General features: G+C 49.5%; 1 protein-coding gene across 1 annotated transcript in view; it reads left to right on the forward strand.

Annotated features, from left to right (window-relative positions):
* Positions 1–281: 281 nt before the first annotated feature.
* Positions 282–14,805, forward strand: part of SLC13A4 (solute carrier family 13 member 4) — a 42,224-nt gene continuing 27,700 nt past the window's right edge. Inside the window, exons 1-2 of the mRNA XM_045564600.1 lie at positions 282–1,044; positions 5,856–5,984. Coding sequence (XP_045420556.1) covers positions 946–1,044; positions 5,856–5,984 — 228 coding nt within the window. The 5' untranslated portion in view covers positions 282–945. The remainder of the gene's footprint in view (positions 1,045–5,855; positions 5,985–14,805) is intronic.

Genomic DNA, 14,805 nt, shown 5'->3' on the forward strand with positions numbered 1-14,805 from the left:
TCACTCCAGCCCCCAGGATGTTTGAGAAACTGAAAAATAAGCTTTGCAAGCTGCCTAGGTTCTGCAAAATCAGCAGGCCCCTGCTGTGACCAATCCAGGACTGCCTTCGGAGGAGATATTGGCTCATTCTTTTCAACTTGCTGATTGGCTTTGAGGAGTGGCCGGAGCTCCTGCCTCTGTCCCAGCTTCCCATTGGTGGATGAAAGTTAAAGGTGGGCCTCCAGCAAGTTGTTGTCCTGTGAGAAAAAGGAATGTCTTGGGGATTTTTTTTTTTTTTTTCATGCTTTGGAGGCCCAGGCTCAAGGCAAATTATAAGTAGGAAACCAATTTGAAGGAAAGAAATTTGAACCGAGTTAAGGTATCAGGTCCCGAGAGAGAGAGACGAACAGCCCCATCAGAAGTCTGCAGGCGCCTCTGACAGACTCAGAGGCTTGTTTTAAGGGAAGGGCCACTAGATTTTTACCAACAGCAGGCACAGGTAGGAGATGAAACAGGTACTCCCCAAAGCAGGCCATCCGAGGGAGGAAAAATGATGGAGAGCACCATATGCTCTCACTATTTTTAATTTTTTTAAGCTTTTAAATGATTTCTTCAAGGCCGAACAGCAGCAGCAAAGGTGTCCCTTTAATTGGTTAAGAGGGCTCTTGCTGACACCTGGAATGAAGTTACTCTATTACTGATCGAGCGGAGAGAGGACCCACTATGCCCCCGTTTATAATCCTTTCCCAGTTCCTTTTTGCTGGCCATAAAACCATGCTCATCAATCCCACCTAACGCGGGAGGCCAGGAGCCCAGCCTTCGGCGGGACCCGGGGGGTATAACTGCCCTCCCATTCTGCCCCAAGACGAAGGAGGACTCTTGGAGGCCCGGAGAGGTGTACGAGGTCCTGCCGGCCGGAGCGGCCCCCGCGGAGGGCCGAGGCGCTGGAGAGCAGGCCGGGCCGCCATGGGGCTGCTGCGCGGCCTGCTCCGGGCCCGGAAGCTGCTGCTGGTCGTCTGCGCCCCGCTGCTGCTGCTGCCCCTGCCCGTCCTGCACCCCAGCAGCGTGAGTACTGCCCCGGGCCCGGGCGGGGGGACCGGGAGGCTCCTACCGTCCCTGAGGGCGGCTTTTTGTGGGTTGCAACACTTGCAAGTGTTTTTCTGGAGGAAACGGACATACCTTCTTCCTCAAAGCTGCCATTTCCACCCCTCCGTCTCAGCCCCCGGGTCCCCAACCCCACGGCCCCCAGCCGGGAGTCAGCACAGGGCAGGGGCCAGTGGAAGGGCCCGTGGGGACAGGCCGGTGCGCCTGTATCTGTCAGGAGTCACCGTGGGACCGTCTTTATCTGAGAGCAGCTGGAGACACAGGAAGAGCCCCCAGGAATGACCCGGAGCAGAAGGCTGGGCCGGGGAGGGAACGTGGAGCCACCCCAGGGCCCGCGGTGGGCCTCGGAGGACTCTGGTGACCACTTGTAATCCCTTAAGCGCCGAGAACTTTAGGGAAGGCACCTGTAAGTGGAAAGCAGAGTTTGTCATGTTGCCATGTGTGTGGCCTTGAATTACTTGTGTCCTCTGTGTTTTCTTCTCTGCGCTCCTGAAGGACAGACATAAAATGACACGATAAAAAAGAAATCGGAGTCCCCATACTCTAGACGGGGACCTAATTCCTGACCGGGCCTGTGTGAGCTTTGGCTCCGCCTTGGGCTCCCCTCTCTTCCCTTCCCCTCTCTGCTCTGCTCCTGTCTGTGACTCCACTCCTCCCCCCAGCTGGCACTGACCTTGAGATTTTAGGAAAAATAAGCTAAGGCAAGTTAATCGTGTTTGTGGGAGGGGAAGGGCGTCTTCCACTCGGCTCCTTGCGTAACTTGGTAACCAAGATTAAGTTAAAAAGTTAAACAGAGGGGATTAGGATGGTTCTTCTTGAAAACAAACTGGCTTAAATCTTTTATAAAATAAATACCCCAGCGTGCCAGGGAGACGCTGATTAAAACTGGGCTGGGATTAGCAGACAGTGATTGCTGCTGACATTTTTCCTGAGCCGAAGAACGCTAGTCGATTTTCTGCTTTGTCCAAATGGGCCTGATTTTTTTTTTTTCTTTTCTTTTCATGACCGTTGTTTTGTTTTTTGTTTTTTTAACTCAATGTCAGGTTGATTTAAGGGAATGCTACCAAGAGACACATTACCCTCCTCTCCACAGCAGTCTCAGGAATCTCATGTCTCCCCCTTAGGTCAGCCTCATTTTGGGGGGACCTTGGCCAGTGTCCACAGGAGGCACAAACCGGATGCCCAGCACATATTGTGTCTCTCACCCATCCTTCACCCCTTGCATCAAACTTTTAGATTCTGATATTTAATCCTTAAAATTCCAAGATGGATTTGCTGGCTCTGGGCTGGAGTGGAGGGAAGTGACTGAGTACCTGGGGAGGAGCTCCTGGCCTACAGCTTTGATGGTTCTTCAAAGTGACAACCACAACTGCGTTTTAGGGGTCAGAATGACCTTCCCCTTTTTCTTGCCCCACTCTCTAAAACCAGAGGTCCAGACCCTGTTTATCATATTACGGAAAAAGAGGGTACAAGAGGGGGTGTCCACAACTAAGCCCTTCTTCAGTGTCCCCAGGGAGATAAAAGTTGCACTCAAACCTCCCAAGCTAAATTTTTAAAAAGGCCTCCAGTCATTTATGATAGTAAATAAACAGACTTCAAGTACCTTCCAGTGAAGTTGGAGTCACTGGGATATCAGTGGGGTGGTCGGACTGCACTGCATGGAAAAGGAGCAGTTCCAAGCCTAAGTCAGTTGCAGAGTAGGATGCGTCCTACCTAGGGAAGTGCCACTTTTGAACTCTTTCCTTTATTTGTAAACAGGAGCAAAAAAGAATTGACCGCACTGTCCCCTGAAGGCATTGCCTGAATACTCACCAAGCCTCACACACTTGCCAATAAGGGGACAGTGACATTGATAAAGGGCCTGGGGATTCCAGAATATACTCCCCAGAAGATGGGAGAGACCTGTTAGCCAGCAGAGGAGTCCACGTCAGTTCAGCCAACATTAATGGAGCCTCTTGCCAGCCACTGGCTGGATGCTTGGGACACCAGACTCCTGCAATCAAACTTTGCAGAGTATTTTGGGTTGTCTGAAAACAAGCTTATCTGCTGAATTTAAGAAGCTTGAGAAGGGGCAAAGGGCAGTTCATAGAGATTCCATGGGTGAGCTAAGTGAGAAATACACAGGAATATATCGAAAGGTGTCTCTTGTCCGTTATTCTGCTCTAAGGAAAGTCCAGATAAAAATGGTGATGGTTTATCCTGTCCTGATACTGCTGGAGGAAGGTAGCCTGGTGACTTCCTCTAGGAACCTATTCCAACTTTTACTGATATTTACAATCAAAAAGTTTAGCTCAGCTTACCTAAATTCTCCTAATTCAAATCAAAATTATGCCTGGTAAAAGGAAAGTCTTGTCTGTATCTCTCCTTCTCCCTGCCTCCTCTCCTCCTTCCTCTCTCTCTTTCCTCTTTCCCTCCCTCCCCATCTTCTGTTTCCTGCCTCAGCCACTAATTTGTAGCCCTGTAATGACCAGGACAAAGACCAAGGGTTCTCGGGAGGGGATGAGGGCTTCCTGGTGAGGGACAGACATTCTGTCCTCTCTCTCTTCAACGAGAGCTAAGACCTGCCATTCTTTCTCTTTTCCAGAAAAGAAATAAGAACAGTGGGCTTTGAACTCCTTTAGGCAGTTTTTTTTTTTTTTTTTTCATTTCTATACCAAAGAGGTTATTTCTCTAAACTGCATTCTTCTCCAAATGGAGCCATTTTTTTTTCCACTATTGATTCTGTTGTCTTATCAGCACTTCCAAAAGTTCTATCTTTTCTCTGATCTTTTGGCCCCAGAGGAAATCTCAGTGGGAGACAGTCAACAATCACTGGGCGCAGTTCCCATTTCTCAACTCCTAACCCCATAATCCATGAGTATCAGGAGGGAGCAGGGTCCCTTCCTGCCAGGCCGGGTAATCACTCCTGCTGCCCCTCACTGATACAGTGACCTTTTGTAACTTTTATGCAAGAGTTTGAGGACGTCTGTTCTGAACTCCAGGAGCGATAAACAGAACAAGATTTGTCGGCTTCCTTGGTCAGCAGCCAGCCTCAGGGCAGGTCAGACTCGAGCCCTAATGGTTTAGAACTATGTAAAAATTGAGGAGCCCACAGCCAACTTGGATTTTCTATAAATGGCCCTCTGAGTCACAGGGCTCGCTGATGTTTCCATTACGAAGTCCGTGGGACAGTAACCTCTCGAGAGTAAGCCAGTGACATTTATCAACACCATTAATCAGCCATTCAGGGCTCTCGGCATTACTAGAGGCCAAGGTTAAGGAGGACTGGCTTTTGATAAGAATGTTGGACTTATTTACTCTGTGCACCCCTAGGCTGTGCAACCAGCAAAGCAAGTGGGCTGGAGAAAATACTGGTAATTTCCAGGCCTCCCCTTCTGGATAGATGGCTCTCTTTGGTCCCTTTGTAGAAGCACGTTTCTGTGGCGTCGGGCAGGTGGAATGGAGCCCAAGAGCAATGAGAACCAGACCCTGGTTAGGGCAGTATCTCTCAACCGGGGATAATCTTGCCCCCCAAAGGACAGTTGGCAATGTCTAGAGACATTCTTGGTTGTCACAACTGAAGAGATGCTACTGCCATTTAGTGGGTAGAGGCCAGGGATGCTGCTCAATATTTCCCAACATACAGGAAAGCCCCCTGCAGCAAGAAACCATCTGGCCCTACATGGCAATAGCGCCGAGGTTGAGAAACGCTGAGTTAGGAGTTCATGTTTCTTCCTCATCCAAAATAAGGGGCCCGTTCTCAGGATTGCTGCCTACCCCTTCAATCCTCCCTTCCCTCTGCTGGGCTCCCTTCAGCTTCTTACCAACTCTTGAAAGAGGCCCCCAGGGAAGCATTCAATCCCCAGATGCTACTACCACATGATGGAACCTCAGATTAAAAACTGAAGGGGAAAATAGTCGACCAGTTCCTGCCTAACAATTTAACTGATTAAAATTTACTACTGAATTGTTTTAGCAAATAGTCTAAAGCAGGGGGATTTAACTTCATTTATTCATTTTTAAAGCAATGAGGCCTTTTTTTTCCAAATATAATCTTACCATATAATGCCAATACATGATCAAATGAAAGCACATCTCCTCTGGTTGGGGTTCTGCATCCCAGGCCTTGCCAAGACACACCCCAGAATCCCAGGGCTATGAGAGCGTAGGATGGAAGCCACCTTTTGGATTATTTGTAAATCTCACTTCTTACTGATCTGCTTCTCTTCAGTCGGGTACACACCAAATGCCCCCATGTCGTCATATTATATGCACGTGTGCTGAACTCAGGGCGGCTAATCTCAGAGCTCACATGTGAACCACTCACACTAATGACCCTTACCTTCAGCCACCCAAGAACCTTTAGTATCCATCAGCTTGACATCAATTTGTTGTGTCTGGGTCCAAGTTAAAGCATTGAACTCCACCTGTATAGTTTCTGATCTTGGGTCTGGTCACTGCAATTAGTTTCAATCCCCACCCTTGGCAGTTTCGGGAACCAGCAGAGCTGTGATATTGCAACAGTCCGCTGGTGGCCTTGCTGCACATCAGTGCAAACCACATGCCAGGCACGGGCTATCCCCAAGGAGCAGCCATAATGTCACCCACAAAGGGATGGGCCCCGCCGCGTCCCCACCACATTTGCCCACCAAGTCCAGCATGGCACTCCGAGGACTGTGTCCTGGTGCCTGCGTTAGAGCCGAATGCCAACTGCCTCAGCCACTGGGTCTCACCTGTATGCTCAGTGGTGGTAACTGTCCCTGTGACTGACCGCCTCTTTCCTCCCCTTCCAGGAGGCCGCGTGTGCTTATGTGTTGATCGTGACTGCTGTGTACTGGGTGTCCGAGGCGGTGCCTCTTGGAGCTGCAGCCCTGGTGCCCGCCTTCCTCTACCCGTTCTTCGGAGTCCTCCGATCCAGCGAGGTTAGACCGCTTGCAGCTCAGCCCCCTGCCTGGGTCCCTGCAGGGCAGTGAAAAGGGCTCCGGGGGAGGGGAGATGCACACAGCATTGAGGAGGAGGGGGCTCTGTCACCCACTGGAACAACCCCTGAGCACTAGGCCTTGGCACCTGCTGTTCCTCTCCTTCCACCCATGACCCTCATATCCTTCAAACTGGCTCAAAACTTGCCTCTTTCAGGAAGCCTTACTTGATTAAACACATCCTATTGCTTCCTCAGTCTGAAACCTTTAAGGAACTGTATGATTGACACCTAGAACTAGGCTGCAGTTGATCGTTTTCAGTCTTTTGTCTGTGCGTTTAGACCATAAACACACAAAAGCAGTAGGCCTACCGATTCTCGTGCATCTCATAAAGCTGAGCCGATATACAGCAGGTGTTCAATAAGTGTTTGTTGAGAGATAGATTTGCCATGTTTTCCTGAGCCCTGCCAGTGTTTTCATCTACCCCTCCAAAAACCATTTCTTCTCTTTCTTCCCCGAATCAAGCTTCCCACATATTCTTGTCTTAACTGTCCCTCCCTAGAGTCCTCTCTGTTTGCTCTCAGTGGCTTTCTCAAAAGCTCAAACAGAAATTGTCAGTGGGAAACTTCAGGGCAAACATTTAAGCCTACCACAAATAAGGAAAAAGGAAAAAACAGCCATAACCCAGGAGCAAGACGAATGATGATCCTTATTCATTAACACCTGCTTCCATTTGGACTGTCTCCTTGTAGCACCTGGTCTCTGGGTAGAGTTTCTGACGACAAGCCTGAATGGTAGAGGTGGGGGGAGGTTCTGGGCAGGCACAGAACGAACAGCAAAGGGAACTCGTGTCTGAATGCCCGCTAAGAACCAGGCACTATAGCAGAAGTGCTACATTTGTTATGCAATGATCCAGAGAGCTCTGCAAGGTTCTCCACAAGGTGAGTGTTAATATTTCTATTCTACAGAGGAGGAAAGAGGCTTGGAGAGTTAAGAAACTTACCCAAAATCACAAAGTAGAAAGTAGCAGAACAGGATTCAAACCCATACCTATTAGATTTCAAAGTTTATACTCTAGCTTACCATACCAAAGGAAAGACACCCCATAAAGCACTATGTGGCTTCATGGTGTCATAAACACAGGGGTTATTACTAACAACTGTGGTTCTGTCCACTTCTGTGATATGAGGAAGGAAAAATGAAGCTTGGCCTATGGATGCCTTAATAATGGATGACAGAACTTACTAGAAAGTCCAAAGATAGAATTAGATGATCCCCTAATGGTTGTACTTGACTGCAAATGAACAATCTGTCTTTCTACTGGATGGACTCAACTGACTAGGTTTTTGTTTCGGGGCTTTGTTTTGGTCTTAGGTTTCTTTTCATTCTTTCTCACTCTTTCTTTTTTTTTTTTTTGGTTGTTGTTGTTGCTTTGAGTTGCCATAGCCTCAGGCTCTCCAAAAAGGATAGAATCCCAAAACTCTCAGCAGTGCTTTTATTTCTAGAGATGGGTTATCTCTGCAAAAGCTAGGCTGTGACCAGAATCACCAGGCAGTTGCTCCAATTTTACCCCTTCTTTTATGAAAAAAGAAGAGGTCCTATGGGTTTTGTGCTTGCCTAAAAGAAAAATTAACCTTAAACGTGACTTTTCTTTTGAGGAGTATACAAACTTGTTCTGCAGGTTTCTCTTTATAATTGTGAGGTGTGGCTCATGCTTATGATCCCAGCACTTTGGGAGACCACTGCAGGAGGATTACTTGAGGCCAGGGGCTCAAGACCAGCCTGGGCAACACAGTGAGACCCCATCTCTACAAAAAATTAAAAAATTAACCAGAGTGGTGGTGCGGGCCTGTGGTCCCAGCTACTCAGGAGGCTGAGGCAGGAGGATTGCCCAGGAGTTTGAAGTTGCAGTGAGCTATGATGACTCCACTGCACTCTAGCCCAAATGACAGAGGGAGACCCTTTCTCAAAAAATAAATAAATGAAAATAAAAATAAGATTGTGGAATGAAAAACTGATGGAGACGGGGGTGAAAGTAGAGAGCAGAGAAAAAGAACAAACTTTAGAAAGAACTGAATCCTAAGTAACACTTTAAAGTGAGATAACTATTATTATAATTAAGAAACGTAATCTTTGTATTTCACTACAGGCAGCCAAAAAGCCAACAGCAAGCCTTAGCCTGTCTCTCATTCTCCAAGGGCTGCCTACAGCAGGAATCCCCTGCTTGGCCCGTCAGCCCATCCACACAGTAGAGACGTTGCTAGGCAAAAGCTACCCAAAGGCCACCCCTTTACCCAGCCAGGAAGGCCAGACCTATAAGGAGGTCTGTGGAGGCAGTAGTTTGCAAGGGTAACATGACTTTGTGAGAAGAAAGGGAAGACTGTGTAGCGAGGGATGGTGTGTTGCTATTGCTGGGGGCCGGAGGAGCCACAGGGCATGTTTTATCATTTGAGGTGAAAAATCCTAATCCATCTGTCTGATGAAGTAGGTTTGGCTGGTGGTGATATTTAGCAGTCGGGCTACAGGGAGCAGCTTAGTCCAAAAATAGTCTGTTTAGCTGACCTTCTTAGCTCAGATTAGAGGGAAATGCCAATAAGGTAGAGGATATGGGTTAGCCCTTTGTGAGCTAGTCAACTTTGCGGAGAAGTTACCTATCCCACAACCACCAGCTGCACCCCTACACCTGCAAGTGCCACAGGGACATGCTCACAGGGAAAAGCAAGGCCAGTGCTCTTCAGGAGCCCCCAAATCATTTCCTTGTCACACCCCAAGCCCACTTTGTGCCTGCGATCCCCTTACCACGACTCAGGCCATTCTTCCACCTTGGAAAGTTCTCTCCAATGCCTTCAACTTTTAAAATCCTACTCAATTACTGTCTCCAACAAAGCCTTTCAAACACCTCAGCCGAAAGTGGTGATCCCTTCCCTTTGAGCCTATTTGATGTCTTTATCTTTTCAACGGTGCATCAGATACCCCAGACATAAACTTTCTGTAACCATGCGCTCTCTCTGCCAAGATTCACACACTCTGGGTTTTAGAATGTCCTGTGCCCTGTCTACAGCCCAGCGCCATCCTTGCATCAGCCCTCAATTCTCAGGTCTTGCTTGCAGTGTTTCTTGATGGCGTGTCCATAGTGCCACCCCCACCTGAAGAAAGGGCACGTGTGTGCGTGTGTGGAGAGACAGAGATAGATAGGGTTAGATTTATTATGAGGAATTGGCTCACTTGACTATGGGGGCTGAGACATGCCGTGAGCTGGAGACCCAGGAGCACTGGGAGTGTAATTCAGTGCGAGTCCGAAGGCCTGAGAACCAAGCGAGCTGAGGGTGTCAATCCCAGTCCAAGGGCAGGAGAAGATGAGCTGAGAAGTAGTGAGGCTGGAAAAGGGGCAAATTCCTGCTCCCTCCACCTTTTGTCCCATTCATGCCCTCAGCAGACTGGGTGATGTCTGTCCACACTGGGGAGGGCAATCTGCCTTACTGAGCCCCCCGGTGCAAATGCTCGTCTCACCCAGAAACAATGTTTAATCTGGACACTCAAGTTAGCACATAAAATTAACCATCACAAGTACTTATAAATGGCTAATTTTTATGGTAATGATCTGTCAGCCTGCAGGAATTAAGAGTTGCGTGCCAAGCTCAGACTGCCTGGCAGGACCCAGGTGCTGAGAAGAGATACGAAATGATAGAAAGGGCTCCTGACCTTGAACAGTTTCTGTTTTAGTAGAGAGAAAGTAGAAACCACGCGGAAAAGTACAGAATACCCTATGCAGTCGTGTCTCATTTTCCGGCATGGATGATGTACACAACTCCCCATGAGGGAATGTTCTAGATTAATGAAATTTACACTGCCAGGTGCCCAATATTTATGTTGACCACTTTTTAGATTAAGGTCTTTTTAAAAGGTTTTATAATTTCCCTGGATTTTAAACAGAAGTCATTGAATATAAATTAACTTTTTCCTTGGAGCCTCGAAAATTTCCAGGGGGAAAAAATTTCTCACTTAGAGGAGCCAGTGTGGGCTAGATCATGTCGCACCGTGGAATAACTTGAGTGCTGGTTGAATAGCTGGACCTAAAGAATCTAGAGTATCATGTTGGCATCAGACTGGAGCGGGATCTCAGATGAAAATATGAAAAGCATGCCATCAGACTTGCAGGTGACTGAGCTAGATGAGCCAGCTAACGTGTGGTGGCAGAATCAATGTGAACAGGATGAGACAGTGGACTGAAATGGACAAAATGAAGTTTAATAAGGATAAATGTGAGTAGTTCATGTGAAAAAGACCCTTGGCTTTTTGCTAAGTACAGGCTCAGTCTGAGTCATCTGTCAGTCCGATGTGGCTGCCAAAATTCCTAGCGTTTACCATATGCCCGGCGCCGTGGGAGGTCGCTTACACACACTGTATCATTCACTCCTCTGTGAAGTAGCTATTAGTTTTATCTTCATTTTACAGTGGAGGAAACTGAAGTTCAGAGAGGTTAAGGAACTTACCCGAGGTCACAGAGCTACTAAGTAGAGGAGCCAGGTCTTGAAGCCAAGATTGTGTGATTCTAGAACTTGAGCCCTTAACCCCTGGGCAATAGGTACCACAGTCTTCTGTTGAATTAATGAACAATGTGTCCAGAGCATCACATTCTGGATAAGGAGCTCATCCAGAGGTGAGAGGCCAGGACGTCAGAAATCCGGAAACTGAGCCACATGAGGAGTGGAGAGAAGACTTAAGGGGGACGTGATTTCTGGTTTTTATGGCTCGACACAGCAGGCCCGAAGAGCCACAGCAGACCAGTGAGTCAAAGTGCCATAAGGAGCCCCCACTGTGTGTAAGGGAAACCTCTGAAATGGGTCACCATGCGTGGCCCTGGTATTCCTGTCCCTGGAAGCTTGAGTCATTTGGCCATACCGGGGATGCTAGAGGTGGGCTTTGTGCCTTGGGAGACGGGTTGGACTGTGAGGTTCCTTTGACGTTGGGATTCTGTGATCTTGTGAGCCTCCAGCGGCTGCTTCCCTGTGTGGGTTCACAGAGCTTGGTCCTGTATTTTAGGTGTGTGTCCACCTGTGGTTTTTTGTTTTGGCTCCATTGTGACACTTGCTACTGTCATTATATCTGCCTCTGAAGTCCTCTGAGCCCCTCCTAATGCATTGCTCCTGATGTTTACACCCTGGGCAGGATGCCTGTGTGGATCCAGTTAGCTAAGATGTACCGTGTGTGGGAGCCTGGCCTAGAGGCGGGTGCCCGAGGGCTCTCGGGGGCTGTCAAGACCATGGTTTGAGTGCTGGGGCTTGGGAACGAGCACGGGTGCTGCCAGGGGCAGGGGCTACCTCTGTAATTACGTGCACTGTCTCCTCTGCCCCGCCCCCTCACACACACACCCGCGTGCACACACGCACATACACACGCCCACTCCCCCTCGGCCCAGCCAGCTGCCTCAGTGGCCGGCGCTGCAGGCCTCCAGGCCAAGCTCATTCAGGTTCTAGCTCCTCCAGGGTGAGAGAGGAGGAAAGGCAGCTCCTGCTGGGATAACCGACTGGCCTCTGCAGCTAAGTGACCTAAGTGACGCTGGAGCCTGATGTCATGAATCTGCCTCCCTGCTGGCTCCTGATCTTTCTGCCCGGCTGGATTCCTGCCCACTGCCTGGACCCTGACTTCCTCTATTTCTTTACGCCTGGGGGCATTTTCTGTACCACTCTCTGCTGTGCCTTTCTGGCCTCTGCTCCCCATGGAGGCTGACCCTCCTCCTGCACGCGGGCTGTGGGGATGATCCCAGGCTGCCCGTCACCCTCAGCCACCCAGACCCAGCCTAGGCTGAGCGCCACAGCGGCCTGGGGTAGGAACCTGCAGACCTGGCAGCCTTTTGAAACCAAGCTCGCGTCTCTGAGAGGAGAGCAGCTCCCCGGGAGCCACTACCTGGCCTGCAGCCGCCTTGCCCCTGGCTCAGAACCCAGCCCTGGCCTCCGCGTCCCCCCTCATCTGGGCAGTTCACAGGGTCCCAAAGAAAAAACCAGGGTGAGGGCGGGGGTATGACTCGGTGTCTCCAGCCATGCAGGGGCTGGGCCAGCTTCTGGGCCACATCAGCACCCACCTGGGTCTCTCTGCTTTAGACTTCTCACGGTAGGGTTTGCAAAGAAATTTTTTTAAGCAATAAAACCTTTTCTTTAAACCAAATCTTAAAAGACTCAATATCTAAAGCAGATGGAAGGGCAAGCCCTACTCAGATTGGGAATGGGGCCAGAGCCCTTCCCATGGTGGCCCTTGAAGTTTTCTGAGGCGATGGATGTGGTTTGAAACCTCTGTCCTCAGGAATGCAAATCAGGTGACGAGAAGGGTGGCTGAGCCCAGGCAGGGGACTTACCCAGCAGAAACTGCATTCCTGCCCCCAGGAAGAGGCGGGAGGCAGACACCACTGGCTTTGGCTGCACTGCTTGGACGCCAACTGGAATGGCGTAGTGTGGGGCTTAGCCCAGTGCCAAGGGGGAGCCGGCCCAGGGCTCCACGCCCGGGGTCTAGAGGATTTCGCTGCAAAATTGTTCCATGGACCCAAAGAGCCTCAAAATCAGTCCATTGCCAGAGACCACCACTAGTCTCCTGAGGGGCTGCAACACTCCTGCCGTATGAAGAGGCCCACCCCCAGCTGACTTGCAGAGAGCTGGTCTGTGCAGCCAGCAGCAGGGCACCTATTGGCTGCATCTCTGATGGGACCAGCCGCCCAGTGCCCCCAAATGCCCCTGTCCAGAAAGCAGACAGATATGTCCTGCCAGTCTCTGGCTCAGCGCAGGTAGAGGGGTTTCCTGTGCTGCCAGTAGAGCAGCAATGCAGAAGGGGTCAGGATCCGAGTTTGGAGTAGAGGAGAAGTGAGTTTGAATCCAGCTTTGTCCCCAGTATTGACCGAAAAGTGAAATAACAGGCACTAGAACTTAGAGAAATCGTGGTTAGATTTATCCTAAGCCAAGTTTGAGGATTTCAGCCCGGGAACACAGACTCAGTCTAGACGAGAAGGTGTCCGGAAGTAGCCTCCATGAGGCACAGCCTATACACATCTTCTAACTGCGGGCTCCGTGCGGCCCAGAGGGGGGAGAAGCAGGGAGTGAAGCAGCACTTCCATTTTGTGGTTCTGATTGGCGCTCAGCGACTCTAGCTATGAGATAAGGTAAATATGCAGCTGAGTCCGGTAGGAGAAAGGTTAGGCGTCTTAGGGATGGTGGAGGGTGACGGGTTCCATCCTGTCTTTGTTCTGCATCTGATAAACAGGCTTACAACCAGTACCTGTCAGTGACACAGTCAACAAACTCCAGTGACACAGGCGAGAGGTCAGCTTTAGTTGACAGGCCTGGGCTCTGTTAGCCTCATGCCTGGCTGCAGCCATCGTGGGCCACTGTTAAAATTTTCTTTTGAATTTTCCTTTTTCTAACACTAGCTAGTCTTGAGCAGGTTATGTAACCTCTCCTAACTGCCATTTACTCATCTGAAAAATGAGAATAACAGACAGACCTACCTCGTGGGGACTTGTGAGGATCTTAGACTATTGCAAGCATGAAAGTGCCTTTCGCAGCACCCGGCTTATAGCACGAACGGACACATAGTTGGTCTGTCTCTTCTCCCCCTGTGGGATGCCCCAGGGAGAGGATCAGACGTTCTTAGTGGAAACAGCTGAGAGCTGAAGTTGACGTCCAGATTTCCCTCCTCCTCAAACTTCTAGGAAGGGCCACAAACTGCCCCCCCCCCCCCCGCCTTTAAAAATCTTAATTTAAAAAAATGAAAAACATATCTGAGAGCAATAAATAATTCTGTGCCCAAAGTAATGTTCTTTAAAGCTCGTCCCTAAGTGATGCCACCTGCAGTTCACTAACCGTGGACTAGCTCCTTCACCTGCGGCGTTTCTGACCCTGCTGCCCAGCCAAGCCCGGCTCAGAAAGCTCTTTTGATGCCGGCACCCTTCGCTTAAGAAACTTTGGAGGCATCTGTGTCTTTTAGGTCTACCTTGTTCCTTCTTATGTCATTTCTTTTCTCCGGCTCCCTTCATTTGGTCGTGCTGGCATAGCTGATTCCTATCCCTCGATCTCAGCCTGAAGCTTTGATCTCTTTTTACCTTTTTAATGATAATAACATTTATTGAGCACGTCGGATGTGCCAAGCACCATCCTAAGAGCCCCCTGGCATTATCTTATCTAAGGCCCATGTCACAGCAGATCACCTGAGCTATGTAGCACCACTATTGCCCCTGAAAGAGCTGAAGTGACCGAGGGACAGAGGCTCATTAGCTTGTCCAGTAGCAGACAGCTCATCTGTCGTGGACCCTGACTTGGAGCCAGATCATCTGAACTGCAGAGCCCGGGCTCGTCACTGCTTTCCAGGGTGACCTCCGTTTGAGCCCTTCTCCTCTAAGACACAGTCCAGAAACACCTCTGCTCTCCCAGTTTGGTGATTTGCAGACTGAGGAAAACCACAGAGCAGAAAAGCAGAAAAAGCAATCAAACCGCCAACGCAAATGTCACAAAATCCACGCACTTTACTCCTGGGAGAAGTACTCGTTTAGAATCTAATTTCTCTTTGCAGATAACTCAAATGAGTTTCGGCTTCGTTTACCTGGTTTCCGTACTCACAGAATATCAGTCTGGGAGATTAGAAACTGGGGAAAAGAATGCTAATGGCAAGGGCCCTCACAACAGGAAGCTGCAACAGCCCAAGAATGAGGCAGAAAAACTATAAAATGTAGACCTGGGACCAAAGAAGGGCCAGCAGCCTGGACAGCTGGCCAAGCGCAAGATCGGGAGAGCAGGCACCTGTCTGACAAGAAGGGGGGAGAGTGTGTGGGCTCTGTTAATAA

The sequence above is a fragment of the Lemur catta genome, chromosome 11, assembly GCF_020740605.2.
Source record: "Lemur catta isolate mLemCat1 chromosome 11, mLemCat1.pri, whole genome shotgun sequence".
Lineage (NCBI taxonomy): Eukaryota > Metazoa > Chordata > Mammalia > Primates > Lemuridae > Lemur > Lemur catta.